We start from the raw sequence: 20,772 nt of genomic DNA, 5'->3' as shown, positions 1-20,772 counted from the left end.
AACTCTTGCACATACTATCCACATTTTTTTCAAATAATGTGGGTATAGAATTTGGGATAGCAAAGTGCACTATATTGAAAATGAAATGAGGAAGATTTGAAAGAAGCCAGGGAACTGAAATGCTAAATGGGCAAACAATGAGAGTGGTTGAGAAAGGACAGTGCACTTGGGAATACTGGAAGCAGACGAGATAAAACAAAAATGAAGAAATGAAACAAATTACCAGTAGGGAGTACACAAGGAGAGTCAGAAAATTTTTGCAGTCAAAGCAGAATTCAAAAAAATCTTATTGAAGCAATGAATTCAAGAGCAGTACCCTTAATCAGAAGTGCATAATAGGAGAAAAGTACAAGAATGAAATACAAAGAGAGTATGTCAGACAGATTGAAGAGAAACCACTGCATGGCCAATTTTGGAGAGCCACTGAAGACATATGTGGAACAAAATCCTGAGCTGGTTAATAAAGAGGCAATTAAAAAAGAAGAAACAGAGAGTCTAATTGTAGCAGCCCAAGATCAAGCAATAAAAACAAACAACTTGAGAAAAAATATATATGGAGAGAATGTGTCAGAAAAATGTAGAGCTTGTGGAACTTGGAATAAGACAGTGGCATACATTGTGGAAGAATATAAGAAATGGAGGCATCACTAGAATGTAAAAGTTTTATACTGGAAATTGTGTCAGAAATGTGGATTTGAAGCTGGAAACATATGGTACAATCATTGAGCTGAAAGAGTACTGGAGTTGGAGAAATGTAAGATTTTGTGGGACTTTCCTATTCAAACAGACAAGAAGTTAGAAAATAATAGACCAGATATAACAATTATAGAAAAGGAAAAGCAAAGCTGCTTACTTATTGACTCATCATGCCTGTCTGATTCCAAGAGCGTAAAGAAAGAGGAAGGAAAACAGAAAAAACAAAAAAATACCATCTCTAGGAAGAATTTGGAGCATGTGAATAGTAAAGGTCATAACTAAAATAATTGGTTTGTTGGGAATAGTAAGTGAAGATATAAACAAATGGCTGAAGGATATTGAAATAGAATGCCCAGTAGAGCTCCTACAGAAAGTTTGCCTCTTTGGGACAGCAAGGATTATCAGGAGGGTGCTAAGCACTTGAAAGATTGTTGAAAACTTGTGGTTACAGGTAGTAACCACTATCCACATAATTCCTACCACAAATAAGACTGAACATGAGCCAAATCAAAGGAATAATAATGCAATCACTAAACAAATTTATATTTTTGTTCTCTGTGTACAAAAGTTTGAGAAAGAAAACACATAAATAAGTGAAGATTTTAATCTAAATTATGCCAGACTCTCATAAAAGTTAACCCTATAATATCTAAATTATAGCATTGCCTTACCCTATCTAAAGTATGTCATAGCCCCATTAAAATGTATTCGTATTTAATGACAGTAAAATTCCAGTTTTAGTCTTTTTCTCTTCAGCCATTCTTTGTGTTGGGGTAAGTAAAGGTAAATGAGTCCAATGTGTTTTTTCGTTGTGTGTGTGTTTTTCTTTAGTTTGACTATGGATTCTAACTTAGAAATAGAGCCATGCCAAAACAAACCCTGCCAATGCTGGTGAAAGGCAAGAAGCACTTAGCCCACTCTAAATGTGGTTGGCATTAGGAAGAGCATCAGTCATAAAAACCATGTCAAAAGAGGTAGTGGAGCTTGGTGCAGTCCACTGGCTTGCTAACTTCTGTTGAACTGTCCAACTCATTGCCAGCATGGAAGGCAGTCCTTAAATGATGATGAAGATTAGTTGATTACATTGACCACAGTATTTAACTGGTACTATATTTTATTGCCCCTCCCCCCACCTCCCAAAAAGATGAAAAGCAAAGTTGATCTGTGGGATTTGTATTCAGAATCCAAAGTGCCAGGGTAAAATATCTCTAGGCATGTTTGATGCTCTAATGATTCTACCAAACCCCTAGTGTAACACTGTGCAAATGATAAAACCATCCCCTGACTGGCTCCTGTACCAGTGGCACATAAAGAGTACCATCTAAATGTGGCCAATGCCAGTACCTGCTGACTGGCGCCCGTACTGGTGGCATGTAAAAAGCACTGCCTGAACTAGGCCCACTTGACTGGCTCTTGTGCTGGTGGCACGTAAAAAGCACCCACTACACTCTTGGAGTGGTTGGCATTAGGAAGGGCATCCAGCTGTAGAAACATTGCCAGATCCAATTGGAGACTAGTGCAGCTGCTGGTTTGCCAGACTTCAGTCAAACCATCCAACCCATGCCAACATGGTAAAACAGACGTTAAATGATGATGACATGTGTGACCATTAAGAAGTTAGCTTCCCAACCATGTAATCTTGGATTCAGTCTCACAGCATGGAATTTTGAGCAAATATCCTCTACTACAATGATTCCAAATCAACCAAACTCTTGAGAGAAGATCAGGAAGATGAAAGAAACCTGTTATATATATATATATAATATATATATATATATATACACACACACAGGGTGCAGTGAATAAATTGTCATCTAAATTACGCAAAAATGAAAATAACACTGACATCTCATTTTAACAGATATATTTGCCAAAATTACATAAAAATATCTTGAAATACTAAAGAGTAAATTTATTCAATAAAATCGCCATTGGCTTCAACTACAGCCTCCTGATGACTTTGGAATCTCCTGCAACTCTTCTGGATGATCTCCTTGTTTAAGTTGGTGAATGCTGTTATAATCCTTGCCTTCAGTTCATCATTAGTGTTACAAGGAGTTTTGTTGGGCTCTCAATCAACTGCACCCCACACATAATCAAGAGGGTTGCAGTCTGGGGAGTTAGGTGGCCAGATGTTAGGGGTGATGTGGTCCCAGAAATTGTCTGACAGCCATGATTGGGAGTTCAGCACCCAAATAATAGGCTGAAACCTACAAGAGCAACAAACAATAATGGTTTACTTTGTTAAGCTCTGTAATCTTTCATAATTTCAAAGAGAGAAAGTGTGAAATAAAGTGGATTAATTATTTACTATTGCTGTATATATGCTTTAAAGTAGAAGGAAAGGGGATTCTAGTGAGATTTGAAACTAGAACTGTGAAAGAAGAAACTAAAGCATCTGGTAAGTGAAACTAAAATATTTAGGTAGGGGAATAACTTAGAAGGGTAATGTACTAAATGTTGCTTGCAAACATACCTAGCTGTAATTGTTAGAGAGTTCAATACAAAGGGGAGATAATTTCAAGTGAAGACTATTTCCCAAAGTGCATATGGTTAAGGGAAAGGTATATACATTTGCAAGGTGGACAACTATATATATATATATTTGTATAATTGTACCTTATTAGCATAGTTTAGTGTACTCAAGTTTGCTTTGATCAGTTCACAATGATTTTTATGGACAGAAAAAAAAGAAAAGAATTAGGAATAATTTTGGGCAGTGCTAATTTAAATAATTATAAAATAAAAATGTAGCATTGGGTGAATGACAAGAAGTTAAATAAATAAATGAAAGGGTGATGTACAAAATGATGTATGTAAAAAAAAGAGAATTATTTATTCATTAAAAATCCCCTCTTAATAGAAGAAAGCCATTGTTAGTGACACTCAAAGTAAAGGGGAGATAATTTCAAAAAAATGAATTATTCTCTGAAAGTTAATTTACATGTTTAAGAAGGAATGTTTAAAGAAGGTTTATAAGAAGGAGTAAGGCTGTATGCTCCACTGGATGTGTACATGTTCGACAGAGTGCTAGTGTATTGAGAGAGAATTTAAGCATAAGTGGAACTAGGCAACAGCTCCATAAAGAAGAGCCATTCTATCAAAGTAGATGGAACACGTGGAAGAGGGAAATCCAGGAAAACATGGACAAAGTACTGAAGGACGACCTTAGGATGCTGAACTTTTCAGACGTGATGACAAAGGACTGAGATACTAGGTGCCTTACTGTACTCAAGAATACCCATACTCCACAACATAAGTGTTAAGGCCACTCCTCCTGGTGAAGGGGATTGATCTGCAAGTGTACTGTACTGGTGTCACATAAAAAACACTTGTGCTGCTGCCACATGAAAGCAACCAGCACATTCTGTAAAGTGGCTGGCATTAGGAATGGCATCCAGCTGTGAAAACCATGCCTAATCAAACTGGAACCTGGTGCAGCTCTCCAGCTTGTCACTTCTGGTCAAACCATCCAATCCATGCCAGCACGGACAATGGATGTTAAATGATGATGATGATGATGAAGAAGGAAGTTTGATCATTGTTAGCAGGTAAGGGTTGGGGAGGGGGGCACCATGGCTGATATGTTTCTGTCTATTAGACATCATCCGTTTGACCATCTTCAGCATCCCCAACAACAACAACAACAACAACAATAATTAATTTTCTATGTTTGTAAGGACTATATCAATGTCCCAAATCTGTTGGCAATAGGTGTTGTTAATTGTATAGATCACAGTATATAACAGGCACTTATTTCAGTGACTCTGAACACACAAAAGCTAAGCTGGTCCAGAAAGATTTAGAATTGGAATTGAGAGGGAAGGAAGAAACTAAATATTCTATATGTAATCCAGTTTTCTGCTATTTCTACTGATTCATCATCTAATCAACAACAACAACAACTACTGCTGCTGCTACTACTACTACTGCTGCTGCTGCTGCTACTACTACTACTACTACTAATTTTAATAATAATAATAATAATAATGCCCATCCAGTCATTACTCACAAGAGAGTATGTCCTGGTACTAATGTACTGCCATGCATTTTCTAATTATTTTAGGTGTTCATGTAATTGCTAGCACACTGACATTCTTGGATCTCCTACCCTCAGTTCAATAGATACTGAAGATTTTGCAACAGGATGGGGAGAAAGTATGCTGGATCAATGTGAAATAAAATGCCTTGTTCAAGGGCACACTGCCTAAACCAGGAATTGAACCACAACATGATTGTGAACCAAACGTTCTAACCACTCAGTCACTCATCTTCACACTACAATAATGACAACAAGCTTACTTAGGAATACTTGGGTCACATATTTCTTGGTCTGGTCCGGCACAGTTGTTTCACTGCTGGAAATTGATTCCCCATTGTCTTCTATCTTTGGTTTCTTAAAGATTGGTAAGTTAATCTCCATATTGGTTCATTTTGAGCTCCACATACTACTGTAGCCACATCTGTAAAATGAAGGAATATGATAAATTCTTGAAGAAAAATTACCAGAAACATCTTTTTATTGTAAACAATATTCTCTGCATTATTTCCAGGTCAAATAAATGAAAATACACAGAATTTCATATATAAAGCAAATACACAGTAATAGTTAGTAGTATGAGTAGCCATGAATTAATTTCTTTCAAATGTTCAGAGAATTGTGTAGAAGTTTTTGATAGCTTTCAGTATCAGTTGATAAAAATAGTACTAGTGGGGAGTTCTGTGAAAGTATACTTAGAGTAAGAAAAGAATCGTGGAGTTTAAGCAGTTATTATCTCTGCTGGTAACAACAAAGTTTTCTCACCATGTGAAGGATACAATGCATGATGCTTATGTTGGGAATGCAGCATTTAGATGCAGAGATGCAGGGGATGAATGAAGATCAGCAAGAAATGAGATGAGAATGCTTTGCAGGATGTGAAATGTTTAGTGTGCAGGCATGTTAGTGTAGTTAAGAAGTTTGCTTCCCAATCACATGATTTCAGGTTCAGTCTCACTAAATGGTACCTTGGGCAAGTGTCTTCTAATATAACCCTGGGCCAACCAAAGCCTTGTGAGTGGATTTTGTAGATGAAAACTGAAAGAAGCCAGTTGTATATACATACTTATATGCTCAAATGTAATTTTTTCCCCACGTAAATTGCACTTCATTGAAGCTATAAAGTGCTATTCTGGTACTCAGCTACGAGTCCACTGCATCTCATAGAAACAACTATAAGCAAATGAAGTTCATGACATAATCGTTTTTTTCCTTTTGTCATCTCATTTTCTTAATACCCATTCTATACTCGTCTAACACTTCATTCTGAAGCATATGTATATTGAGTTCTACACCAGGTTATTAGTCTCACAATGCCTAAGCAATATCTACAACATATGTGGAAAATTCTGTCTGTGGGTGTGTTTGTTTGTGGAGTTGTTATCTAACTCCTCCTACATCATTTTATTGATTTTGATGAAACTTGACACGTGAGTAGAACCCACGTCTGGAAAACTAGTGACATACTTGAAAAAAATCGATATAAGAATCCCTTCAAGGGATTCTTATATCTACTACATATAACTAATATATTATTTTTAAACATCCAAGGGAAATAACCCATTCATCTTCGTAAATTATTTGGTATAAATCAAACTGAGAATGCTTATTTCTTAGTATTTGAACTATTTCAGTTATTTTCACACTGTATCCAGTACAATGCTTAAACAAGTAAATAGTATTTTCCTAAACAATAGACCCACTTATTTCGGTTAGTGACTTATTCACGAATATACCAACACTAGTGTCGCTGAGGGTAATATCCTCTGCAAATGCACAAAAGCTTTTTTCAGAGCTATTTACTTTGAATTGTTATTATCTCATATCTGATTAGCCTGTTATTATGTAAGATGCTTCACGATTTTACTATACATACCTTATTAGTATTTCCTCCTAAGTTCTATATACTCTGGGAATGTATTAAAGCCCTTTTCGGGGCTACTTTATTTGAATTCTTACTATTGGGCAATTAATTTTATGTTATTACACAGCTGATTTGACAATTTGGGTATTCATAAAAATAAGATCCTGTGTAAGACAGTTCGGTATTCTCTGTAAATGTACAAAAACCGTTTTAAGGGCAACATACTTTGTAATGTTGTTACTGGATTAGTGAAACAATTATGAGAATGGAACTAAGGGATAAGCCCTGCTTTCCCAGCAATTACTGGGTACGTCAGCTAGTATATATATATATATAGCTATAGGTGTATACATATATACAGTGTGTGTGTGTGTGTGTGTGTATGTGTATATATATATAATTATATCCTCCTTCCTCCTTCAGCATCTGTCCGTCTCGAGAGACGATGGTGTAGCTCGGAAAAGGTGGTGGGTTTATCTGCACTTCCTGGTGTGGCTGTGCAGACCAATCATCAAGTGGCAGTCTCTACCACATCTGGTGCAAGTGAAAGGGGATGAGAGCTGTGGTTGCTGCTGCTGCTCCTTTTGTCTGGTTCTCTTTAGTTTGGCAGTAGTAGTCCTCAGGTTCTCTGCTGTTATGACTTCATGCTTGACACTGTGTCGCCAGGGACTTCTGTTGGCAGGAGTGGATTCCCATGTTTGAGTGTTGATCTGGCATAGCTTTAAGTCCTTCTTCCAGATATCCTTGAAGTGCAGTTTGGGGTGTCCCATTGTTCTGGAGCCTTCCGCTAGCTGTCCGTACAGTAGGTCCTTTGGAATCTGTCTTGCATCCATTCAGCTGATATGACCAAGCCACTGAAGACGCCTCTCACAGAGTGATGTTTGCATGCTGTACATGTTGGCACAGTCCAAAACCTCTGTGTTAGTGATCCTGTCCTGCCATTTGATATGGAGAATGTGCCAGCTTTTGTATGTGACGCCAGTGCTGTGTCATCTGCGAAGAGCATCTCTCGAATGAGTACCTTAGCGACTTTGTTTTAGGCTCGTAGACGGGCAATGTTGAAAAGCTTGCCGTCGCACTTGGTGTGGATGTAGACTCCCTCCTTGCTGGTCTTAAAATCAAACTGTAGGAGCAGCGAGAAGAATATTGGGAAGTGTGTTGGTGCGAGAACACAACCTTCTTTCACTCCGCTGCTGACTGGGAAGGCTTCCGATGTTGTGCCGTTATAGCAGACAGTGCTGTGCATGTTGTCGTGGAATGAGGTTATCACTTTGAGCAGGTGCTGTGGGCATCCTATCTTCTGTAGAAGTGTAAAGAAGTGTGTAATTATATATATTTCAAGGATTTAACAGACACAAATGGAAAAATTTAACGAAAACATAAAAAATGGAAAATTTGACAAAACCATTCTGTTTGTTGTTTTTTTTTATCAAATTTTCTGTTTGTTATGTTTTCATTAAATTTTTCTTTTCATAATGTTAAACCCTTGAAATATTATTTATGAAATACAATGCACTCCTTATATTTTTTTTTACTCATATATATATATATATATATATATATATATCAAAATCAAAATCAAAAATCAAAATCGATCAACATCAATGGAAATTGTAGCTGTGATACCAGTGCCGGTGGCACGTAAAAAGCACCATCCGATCGTGGCCATTGCCAGCCCTGCTTGGCCTCCGTGCCGGTGGCACATAAAAAGCACCATCCGCTCGTGGCCGTTTGCTAGCCTCGTCTGGCACCTGTGCCGGTGGCACGTAAAAAGTACCCACTACACTCATGGAGTGGTTGGTGTTAGGAAGGGCATCCAGCCGTAGAAACATTGCCAGATCAGACTGGGCCTGGTGCAGCCTTCTGGCTTCCCAGACCCCAGTTGCACTGTCCAACCCATGCCAGCATGGAAAGCAGACGCTAAACGATGATGATGATGATGATATATATATATGTGTATGTGAGTGTGTTATATGCATGTATATATGTGTGTGTGTGTGTATGTGTGTGTCTGTGTATGGGTCTCCTTGACTTGACATTATATAATAGTTGTAAATGAGCATCCCTATCATGCAAGTGATATTCTTCTTTTCCAATCTTCCATGAAAATATGTCCATCCACAGGGAAACATTATGTTACTTGGAAGCAGGTGAGGATTGGCGACAGGAAGGTCATCTGGTTGTAGAAAATCTGCTTCAGTGAATTCTGTCTGACCTATGTGAGCATGTCAAAATGGACATTGAAATAATGATGATGAGTAACGAGAGAAATGATTAGAGAGAAAACCTCTGCAATATGAAAGGAATTAGATGTAGTATAAAAGACAAAAGCCTGACATGGTATGATCATGAGATGTATAGAAGGGATGACTGTTGGGCAAAGAAATGTCAGAAGATGCAAATGAAGGTGAACAGAGCCTGAGGTAGAGGAATACTAAGAAAGGAATGAGAATAAATGGTCGAAGGTTGGTTTCAAGAGGTTGAGACTGAAGAATAAGATGCCAAAGGACTTCAACAAATGATGAAATGCTGTGGTGGAGATCAGCCCAAAGCATGCAGGTATCAGAAACTGCACATAAAATGATGGCAATAAGGATGATGATGATAATGATGATGACGATGACAACAACAATGATGATGATGATGATGACAATGATGATGATGAGAATGATGACAACAATGACTCTGATAGCTTGACATGTCTCGCCAAGCAGAACAAATCACCATAAGTCTTGGCCATAAACATTTCTGATAATATTGGAAACTAATATTTGAAGAGGAAAGGAAGTGAGCTGGCAAAATTGTCAGAACATCAGAAATGATCTCTGCAAAATTGTTTACAGCTCTTTACTTTCTGGTATCAAATTCCACTGTGGTCAATTTTACCTTTCATCCCCATAGATTTGAAAGCATTATATGAAGAGGAATGTGCTGCTCTCTTGTAAGTTTACTCAAAAAGCAGGAATATGTGGTCAGAATGAGCTGCACAAAGGGATCCACTCTCAGCCTGTGCCTGTAGGTCAAATAGCACAGCTGGAGAAAGGGCACTGCTGCTGCCATTACTATTGCAACCACCATCACCATCACCAATTTGTCCTTTAAATGTCCATCTCCAAATCTGTTTCTCTTGTGATAAATAAAGATAGTGATAATAGCAGCAACAATAACAGAGACAACATTTGATTGGAGTCAAGCTGTGTTAAAGCTAACACAAACAGAACAAATTAATTTTTAACACTTAACACAGTTCCAAGAAAAAAAAAAACGTAGTTGAGAGAATTTTGGAAGACTAAACAGTGCTTGTTTGCCAATGGGTTTAACTCAAAAGAGAGCAAAGAAAAAATAATATTTGTGCTTAAGAAAAGATGGTACTTGACAGAATCTACCTCCCAAAACAAAAATTGCAACAAGCACTGTGGGACATCTCAGAAGAAATTTTCTCAATTGAGAAAGGAAGAAAAGTTATGGCACTATCTGCTATATGTGTATTTTCAAAAGTGAAGACTCAGCCACAATACAGGCTGAAATTGATACACATACCTTCACCTATCTATTTATTTCTCAGTTCATGATATGAAGAAATGATATAGATGTGTGTCTGGTCTTCCTATATGGGAGAGTGGTTAGGCCGGCGAGTTGGCAGAATTGTTGGCATACTGGGCAAAATGCTTAGCAGCATTTTGTCCATCTTTATGTTCTGAGTTCAAATTCTGCTGAGATTGACTTTGTCTTTCATTCTTTTGGAGTGGATAAAATAAATACCAATTGAGCTCTGAGGTTGATGTCATCGACTTAGCCCCTCCCACCAAACTTGCTGGCCTTGTGTCAAAATTTGAAACCAATATGGGTGAGTGGTTAAAGCAGAGCTAACTAGAAATAACATCATGAGGCCAGGGTGTGTTGGAATGGGTTTGTTGGTCCTGATGACCTCTGAAGACCACAAAGCCTTATTAGAACTGTGCCCAGTTGAGGGCACCAGGACAAAGGGCATGAAATTGACAACACAAGGGTAAAAAGCCTAATTACTGCATTTGTTGAAATATGAACCATCCTAAAGCTTCTTGTCTTGAACAACTAGAGTGACCAGGCTAGAAAATGGGAAAGGAAAACCATGGAAACCAGCTGAGACACCAACAGAAGTAACAAAAACCTGTTTCCAGAGCAAATTTAGAAACAAGTGAGCAAATAACATGTCCCTTAACTGTGGTAACCAGTGGCACTCCATCAGTGTGTGATGATGAAGAAATAATGGTTGCTGAGGAAAGCATACAAATTGTTGAATAAAATGCAAAATCTAAAAAAAAAATAATCAAAGAATAAAAGAAAAAAAATTTCAAAAAACTAAAAGGTCAACATGAAACAAACAAAAAGGCAAAGAGAAATAATTTTTTACAAAACAACAATGATGTCCACCTTAAAAAAATAATGAAGGTGAAGAAAAAGGACAAAGAGCTGAGTTTCACCATTCTTCAAATATCAAACTATCAATTTATAAGATGGTGAGCTAGAAGAATCGCGAGCACTCCAGGCAATTTTGCTTGTCTTTCTGTTCTGAGTTTAAATTCTGCTGATGTTGACTTTACCTTTCATCCCTTTTGGGGTTGATAAAATAAGTATCAGTTGAAGACAGGGATTGATGTAATCAACTTACTCCACACACCTGAAATTACTGGCTTAGTGCCAAAATTTGTAACCATTATTTTATGAGAAATATGGTCACATAACAAACATTCCTGGATTACTTTCAGGCCTAAGGTTGTGGTCAACTTCTGAAAATGTTTTTGGTCTGGCACAGCTACATGATGAGAGGTCAGATTGTGGGGTAAGTCCATTGCCTTTCTCAAGCACTCTTTTCTTCTTTGTCTGCTGGTTATACCAAAAGAATAACATGATGGATGGGGCCTAAAAGGTCAGGTCTTTTATCAACTGTTCAAAATAATAAGTGTGTGCCACTATGGGATTGCACGGTTTACCAGAGATAGTAACCAAGTCAGACTTTACTGCCTTAAAAAATGAGCATCTACTTTTTACATTGCTAGGATGGGGTTACATGAATATATCATTGAGGTGTTGTTCTACAACCAGATGCTCTTCCTGTCACTAAACCATACCTGTTTCTTAAGTAAGAGATCTCTTTTTTCACGTCTTTGAAGGAGCACAGTGAGTGAATGATTTATTGAGACAAGTGACAGCAAGAACAATGTAGTGTAGCTGGCTGCAAGTACCTCAGAAAAAGAACACAGTATGTATATGTATATGCATATATATATATATGTGTGTGTGTGTGTATATATATATATATATATATATATATATACTCTTTTACTTGTTTCAGTCATTTGACTGTGACCATGCTGGAGCACTGCCTTTAGTCGAGCAAATTGACCCCAGGACTTATTCTATCGGTGTCTTTTGATAAACCACTAAGTTATGAGGATGTAAACACATCAGCATCGGTTGTCAAGCGATGTTGGGGTGACAAACACCGACACAAACATATACACACACATACATATCATCATCATCGTTTAATGTCTGCTTTCTATGCTAGCATGGGTTGGACGGTTTGACTGAGGATTGGCGAACCAGATGGCTGCACCAGGCTCCAATCTGATCTGGAAGAATTTCTACAGCTGAATGCCCTTTCTAACACCAACCACTCTGAGAGTGTAGTGAGTGCTTTTACGTGCCACTCAGGTGGTACTGGCAACAGCCACGCTCAAATGGTGTTTTTTACATGCCACCTGCACAGGAGCCAGTCCAGTGGCACTGGCAATGACCTCGCTCGAATGATTTTTCACGTGCCAGTAAGGCGACGCTGGTAATGACCACACTCGATTGGTCCTTTTTATGTGCCCCTAGCATGGAAGCCAGTTAGCTGCTCTGGCAACGATCACAGTCGGATGGTGCTCTTAGCGCTCCACTAGCACGGATGCCAGTCATCAAATTTGATTTCGATTTCACTTGCCTCAATAGGGCTTCGCAAGCAGAGTTTAGTGTCCAATGAAGGAAAGGTACGCATAAGTGGGCTGGTTACACCCCTGGCATAGGCCACAAGGTTATGGTCTCACTTGGCTTGCTGTGTCTTCTCAAGCACAGCATTATTTCCAAAGGTCTCAGTCACTAATCATTGCTTTGGTAAGGCCCAATGTTCGAAGGTCATGCTTCACCACTTCATCCCAGGTTTTCCTGAGTCTACCTCTTCCACAGGTTCCCTCAACCGCTAGGGTGGGGCACTTTTTCACACAGTTACCCTCATCCATTCTCATCACATGACCATACCAGCGCAGTCATCTCTCTTGCACACCACATCTAATGCTTCTTAGGTCCAACTTTTCTCTCAAGGTACTTACACTCTGTCGAGTATGCACACTGACATTACACATCCATCAGATCATACTGGTTTCATTCCTTGTGAGCTTATACATGTTCTCAGCAGTCACGGCCCATGTTTCACTGCCATATAGCATGGCTGTTTATACACATGCGTCATACAGTCTACCTTTTACTCTGAGCAAGAGGCCCTTTGTCACCAACAGAGGTAAGAGCTCTCTGAACTTTGCCCAGGCTATTCTTATTCTAGCAGCTACACTTTCAGTGTACCCTCCCCTGCTACTGACTGGTCACCTAGGTAACGGAAGCTAACAACTACTGCTAGTTTTCCTCCTTGGAATATGGCGGAAGTTGTTTTCTGCACATTTTCAGTGTTTATTGCTCCTGAGCATCTGCCACATACAAAAACTATCTTCCTATTTAGCCTTCCTTTGATATTGCTGCACCTCTTATGTGTCCATAGCTTACACTGGGTACATCTTTTAGAGTTTCTACCTATGCCTTTTCTAAAGATCGAGCAGGGCCATCTACCTGAAGAGATTTGTGGTTTGCCTGCCTTCCTACTTATTAGAACTTTGGTTTAGCTAGGTTGACTTTAAGGCCCTTTGATTCTAATCCTTGTTTCCACACCTGAAACTTCTCCTCTAGTTCTGATAGTGACTCAGCAATTAGAGCAAGGTCATCAACATAGAGGAGCTCCCAGGGGCATCCTGTCTTGAATTCCTCTATTATTGCCTGGAGGACTGTGATAAATAGGAGGGGGCTGAGGACTGAACCTTGGTGGACCCCTACCTCTACCCGGAATTCTTCACTGTACTCATTGCCAACCCTCACCTTACTGACAGCATCCCTGTATATACAACAGGCTTCTTTCAGTTGCCACCAACCAAATCCACACACAAGGCTTTGGTTGGCCTGAGGCTATAATAGAAGACACTTGGCCAAGGTGCCAAGCAGTGGGACTGAACCTGGAACCATGTGGTTCGTAAGCAAGCTACTTACCATGAGTTCTGTAAAGTTCAATGATGCAGGCTGTAACACATTGAACATTGCAATATGTATAAGGACGATTTCTAATTTAGGCCCTAAGTCAGCAATTGTGAGAGGAAGGGCTTAGTCAATACCATTGATCCCCACTACTACTTGACTGGTACTTATTTCATAACCCTTTTACAGTGGAAATCAGACATAGCCATTCAAAATTTCATTACCTTTAACTGCAGAAAGTAGTTTTATATACCAATCTAGGTTTTGGGAAATGTCATGTTTGAAGCTACATTTAGTGATATTCTGGTCTTTTATTCTTTTACTTGTTTAAGTCATTTGACTGTGGTCATGCTGGAGTACCACATTAAAGGGTTTTTTAATTCTATCAGTCTCTTTTGCTGAACCACTAAGTTAAGGGGACATAAACATACCAACATCGGTTGAGAAGTGATGGTGGGGGACAAACACAGATAGAATGACACATACACATAAATGTATACACACACACACACACACACACATATATATATATATATATATATACATACATACAATGGGCTTCTTTCAGTTTCTACCAAATCCACTCACAAGTCAGTCTGAGGCTATAGTAGAAAACACTTGCCCAAAGTGCCATGCTGTGGGACTGAACCTGGAACCATATGGTTGGGAAGCAAGATCCTTACCACACAACCATGCTTGCATGTAATTTATTGAGGTAATGTGGTTTTCAGAAAATACCAATTCTATCTTTTCTTCTTTTTTGGTAGATATTTAACATCATTGCGAGAATAACAATGAAATTTAATTTCACATTTATAGGATTAACCCCCAAATGGCTGGAAGGCAAAGATGATCACAGCAGAATTTGAACTCAGAACAAATGCCACAAATTATTTTTCCAATACTCTGATGACTCTGCTAATCTGCCCCATGTATGTGTGCATGTGTGTGAATGTGTTTGTGTGTGTGTATGTATCTGTGTGTATGTGCATGCGTGTGTGTGTGTGTGTATCTCTATATGAATATATATGCATATATATAGTATATACCTGACATATCTCCATAGTTGTAGATGTGTTTGTTGCCTCCTGCAAGGTTTTCTATTCTATTATCAAATAAAAAATACAAACAAAAAATAAAGATATTAAAAAATACCCATTATTATTGATAATTATACAATATTGAAATATTGCATATGTATGTGTGTGTATTGTTGTGTGTTTATGTGTGTCTGTGTTATAGATGCAAGATGCTCTAGGAAGAGCACAGTCGATACAGGGGTATACTTGTGGTGATGGTGGTGGGGGAAGAGGAAAGCAGACGTGCAGATTCTGGTCACACGGTTGAATGATGTATGTTAGAGTTGAGATATAAAAGTGCCACTACACATGACTAGATGCAGTGATGGTGGTGCAGCAGTGAGTTGATGCACATGATGATTGCAATGGTGCAGAGGTGACTTCATGCATGAGGTGGGTAGGTGGTGGTATGATGCACTAGGTAGTAGTTGCAACGGTAGTGCATTGGTGACTTGATGCATGAGGTGGTTGTGTTGTGTGGGTGTTGTGGTGCTATGGTAATTTGATGCACTAGGTGGAGGTTTAGGTGGTGCAGCTGCAGTGGTAATACCAGTAATGATGTAGGGATGACTTGATGCACTAGCTGATGGTGTAGTGGCCATGGTGGCTAGCAATGATGGAAAGGTGGTGATAATGCCATTATGGAGGTAAAACTATGTGGCCTGGTCATTTAGGCTGCTAATCAGCTCATGATAGTAAAATCAAAGGTTCAATCCTTGGCCCAGGTGGTGCATCGTTTCTTTGATAATGATACAATATTGAAATATTGCATATGTATGTGTGTGTATTGTTGTGTATTTATGTGTGTCTGTGTTATAGATGCAAGATGCTCTAGGAAGAGCACAGTCGATACAGGGGTATACTTGTGGTGATGGTGGTGTGGGAAGAGGAAAACAGACGTGCAGATTCTGGTTGCTGGGGGGATGCATCATAGATACTCTACTAGGCCAAGAGTGAGAAGGCCACAAGGGTGTATATGTCTGTTTGCTGTTACATAAGCGCTTAAATCAGATACAACATGGTATGTATGTTAGACTCTCTTGCAAGTCATGACTATCTGTACAAAGGTGGTGTTGACTTGATGCAGTATGCAGTGATGGATTGGAAAGTGCAGTGATAATTTGATGCTCTAAGTGATGATGCAATTCTGATTTGCATGTAGCAGTATGTGCAGTATGTGGTGGTGATGGTCTTGGAGTAGTAAGCATAGCAGTGACTTCTTCTTGCAACATGGTGGCAGTGCTTTTGGACTGGTAAGTGCAGCAGTGACTTGTTGCAGTATGATGTGGTGTTGGTGGTGATCGTGGAGTCGTCAGTGCAGCATCGCTGAGCTACACTGTGTTGTTGTTTCTGGTCTTGGAATGGTAAATGCAACATTGATTTGTTGCAATATGTGGTGGTAGCAGTGGTGTGCAGCATGACACAACGATGCTGCATCCAGAACACAAATAAAAGAAGGATTTCGAATATAAATTTATTTATACAAACGCAGAATATAAATATGCACCTCACCGCTGTCTTTCACACACACACATACACACGCACGCACACACACACACACAAATATATTTAGGTATAAAAACATTTAATTGTACACTAACGTATGTTTTAATTAAAACGCACATTTAGTTTATTTATATGAACACACGTACGTAGCCGTGCGCACATGCACACAAATACATACATACATACCTACGAATGTACACAAACACACACACACATATGCGCATAAAATGTGTTACACTGCATGCGTATAAAATGTGTTGTTTCGATGCATTTTGAAAAATAAATCGTTGGCTCGCCGAGTGAACGGGCGCACGAGAAATGTTTGTATGTGTGTACGTATGTGTATATGAATGTGCATGTATGTATATATGTGTGCATGTATATCTTCATGTATAGGAATGTACGTTTGTATATATATATACCCATGTATGTGTGTGTGTTTATATATATATATGCAAACATGAATGAATATAAGTATATACATATATGCATATGTTGTTGCTTAGGCCCAGATCAGCCTTGATCGACCAGATCTTTGAAACTATGATCAAATGCATTCCACTTCTGACCCCTTTTTCCTTTTGCATTCCAAGGGATAAGTATCTCTGGTCCTAGGCTTCCAGTTACTGGTCCACTGCATTAACTATGGCAAGAGGTACAATGCAGGGTCCAAGCAACTCGGTGGAATAAATACTACCGGGTAATATTTGTTCGACGCATCGAAAGAATCGGTAATTTTTTGCTGATGTGTCTAACTTTTGCTGAAACACAAGCATATACAATATAATATAATATAATATAATATAAAATAACATAATATAATATATTATATTATACACACGCACTCAAGCACTGGTCAACTCGATGCTTAAGAGACCCGTGGAGTGGTATCGAACCTAGAACTACACAGATACGAAACGAACTTCTTGACTACACAGTAATGCCCGCATCCATTTCTGGAAGATTTCATTGCATCTGGCTATGATTTTCAGCAAATTGAGTGGCCACATTGTGACTGCCTCCTTGGTGCGTGTGATGTGTGTGTATGCATGTGCCTAAACATGAATGAGGGTATGTATATATGCATGTGTATAAACATGAATATGTAATTACATATGCATGTGTATAAGCATGACTATGTGTATGCATATAGGTTTATAAGCACGAATGTATGTATGTATGTTTTTGTCTGTCTTTAAGCATGAATGTGTGTGTAAATGATGTCCATATGCATGACTGCATGTGTATAAGCATAAGCACGAATGCGTGTATGCATGTTTCAGTATGAATGATTAGACGCGCGCGCGAACGTGCGTGTGTACGTGCATTTGTGTGTAAGCATGACTGTATGTGCATGTGCTGGGTTAGTTTAACAATAGCCTTATTACAACGCAGTTACGGTACGCTGCTGTCAATACTTACCATTGTCTAACAACGGTGACATTAAATATAATAAAGAATATAAAAAACTAGATTAAACACCGTAGTTCCAGGCCATTCCCAAGGCCAATTCTTACAGCAATATTAAATATATGGAATTTGCACGTATATTAAACAATTTCGGTCATTTTACGAAATTATATTTTCTTAAAACCAGGGAAAATGCGAATTTTTACACCTTTTTTTTTCTTCATTAAAAAACTTCAGTTAATTAAATTATAGTGAATCAGGCACTGGAACCAACTGTGGCTCACCACCCTCCCTTAGTGCCCTAAGCACGTGCTTTATCTTTGTTTAACGACGAAATGCATAAATATGAATGAATATATTTGTAAAAGTATGGATGTTTGTACGTAAATATGAGTGTATGTATGTGCATAAACATGAATGTATATCTATGCATAAGTTTTTTGCATGTGCTTGCCAGCATACATACGTATGAATGCTTGGGACAAAGTTTCCATGTTAGAAGAGACCGGATACATACATTGCATGCATACACACACATGCATAGATACATACATGGGAGGTATATATGTAAGTACTCGTACATACGAACAAACATGTGTATTATATATATATATGCGTGTGTGTGTGTGTGTGTGTATAAGGCTCTTCTATACGATTACTTCAACTGCTAAAAAGAGCAGCCAGATTCTTTCAAGAAAAAAAAAAAGGACATAGTGAAGTTCAAGATGCCCTATTGCCGAAAACAAAAACAACAAAAAAACTGATGATCACGATTGCAATGGCTTTTGATCACACGTCTGCTCAATCACAGCTGACCTGGGGCTAAACAACGCCAGAAAACATACACATACGCACATACATACATACACACATGGATGCATGCATGCATACATAATACATATGTATGTATGTATGTATGTATGTATGTAAACTGGAAATGTCTGTCAACGCTGGTGGAGTAAATAAGTTGAAACAAAAATATAAGTGGTGTGTGCAAGTGGCCCTGAAAGGGTTCGATTAGAAAGTATATACATTAAAAGGGTTTTAGAGGCAACAGCAACAATATGTGCAAAGTATCTTCCTATGAGGTTATATTAATATATCTAAATACTTTATGAAAAGAAATAAAAAGGAGCCAAACTAAGCATGGCCCCAAAACAAAGACATATTTTTCAAAAAGTGACGAATCTACAAGTCATTATATACCAGTCACAACAGCAAAAATATGAAAAACTATGATATTTCTAAAAAAAGGCAAAAGTAGAAAGTGATTGATTTTCTTTTCGAACGTTTCAGTTCTTATTTACAAGTCTGACGCCGCAGGTAAACCATGCATCAACATCACAACATCACCTATACATACATACAAATATATACATATATATATATGAAAGTCACACCCCTATAGCAAAAACACTAAAAGTGTGGTGTGTGCATATAAGTATACGATATACATACACAGAAATACGTATACAAAAAAGAAACGGAAGAGATTTAGTTAAAATAAGGCTCTTACCTACTTAAAACGATTCTTTGTGGTTTTAAGTTACATATTTTAGTTTCCACAACTCTAAAACATCCATTTACAGCACATAACATAGTTTTACGTTTTTTCTGAATATATTTAGCATTCCAACTTCTTCCCAGTATGTGACTTTATCATATCAGTACTCCTTGTCCAACCTATGACGATGATAGTGGTTATGATGGTGTTAGTGGTTATAATGATGTTGTCGATAGTGATGGTAATACTTGTGTTTTAGTCGCTTTTAACACTTCTTTCTTTTGCATTATTTCCTGTCTCTTCTATCTTATTTTCTTACCCTCTTCTTGCTCTGTCACTATCTCTTTCACTTCTCATAGATAGGCAAACAGTCGTGTGTATGCGCGCGCGCGCGAGTGTGTGTGTGTGTGTGTGTGTGTGTGCGCGCGCGCGTAGCGTGTGTGTGGGTATATAAAAGCTACGCGGAAGATGTGTTGCTTTAACTTTTATTCAACAACCCACCCTTGCTAACCATGTTTACTTTGTGCAATAACAACAATAGCAACAATTGCAACTTACAACGGTTGCCACGACTACTACTACTACTACTACTACTACGACGACGACGAAGACGACAACGTCGACAAAACACCACCATAGAGGAAGAAGACAAGAGTTCTGCAAAAGTTATGATAATGATGATGATGGTTGTAATTTCTAAGCATGTGCTGTGTGTGTGTGTGTGTGTGAAAGTGCGCGTTCGTACGTGCAATCTAAATGCGGGTGTGCAATGTACCAATATGCATAATATATATATACGCGTGCAATATTTTTTAAAGTTGTGCACCGCCTATGTGCATTTAGAGCAAGTATTTGTGCATATATTTCATATGCATGCAACAGAAGTAAACGTTTATGTTTGCAATCTGCACACACACGCACGCATACGCACACACACATAAACATACAGATCAATAAGAATGTAAATTTGCGTGTGTGCGCGCGTGCGTGCGTGCAAGTTTTATCGGTGTGCACACAGATATGCACTTATTTACTTATATGCATATATATATATATATGTGTATGTACATATGAATATATATATATATATATATATATATATTATATATATATATATATATATGTATATGTATATATGAATATACTCAATAATAATAAAGGGTAAAATTAATTAATTAATAATTAATAATTTTACCCAGTATCTCGGTATGTTAAAATAACCTTTATCGGTAACCTTATACATGAAGCAATTTGCTGAACCCTAATTATAATTATGTTTATAATTATAGAATTTATATATATATATATACACAACCTTTATATATAAAATAGATAAGTTGTATTTTATTTCAGT

At 38.1% G+C, this 20,772-nt stretch overlaps 1 protein-coding gene across 4 annotated transcripts in view; it reads right to left on the bottom strand.

The window, feature by feature from the left end:
* LOC115217409 overlaps positions 1 to 20,167 on the bottom strand; it is a 28,793-nt gene extending 8,626 nt beyond the window's left edge. The window contains exons 1-3 of one of the 4 annotated variants that reach the window (XM_036507471.1): positions 19,431 to 20,167; positions 14,969 to 15,024; positions 4,999 to 5,159 (exon numbers count right to left, since the gene is read on the bottom strand). In XM_036507471.1, the coding sequence (XP_036363364.1) occupies positions 4,999 to 5,119 (121 nt within the window). In that variant the 5' untranslated portion in view covers positions 5,120 to 5,159; positions 14,969 to 15,024; positions 19,431 to 20,167. The remainder of the gene's footprint in view (positions 1 to 4,998; positions 5,160 to 14,968; positions 15,025 to 19,430) is intronic. The other 3 variants (XM_036507472.1, XM_029787102.2, XM_029787100.2) reach the window with 3 other exon arrangements.
* Positions 20,168 to 20,772: the final 605 nt, after the last annotated feature.

This window comes from Octopus sinensis, linkage group LG11 (genome assembly GCF_006345805.1).
Source record: "Octopus sinensis linkage group LG11, ASM634580v1, whole genome shotgun sequence".
NCBI classification, from domain to species: domain Eukaryota; kingdom Metazoa; phylum Mollusca; class Cephalopoda; order Octopoda; family Octopodidae; genus Octopus; species Octopus sinensis.
The sequence above is the reverse complement of the archived record's forward strand: the minus strand, read 5'-3'. Positions and strand labels throughout refer to the sequence as shown.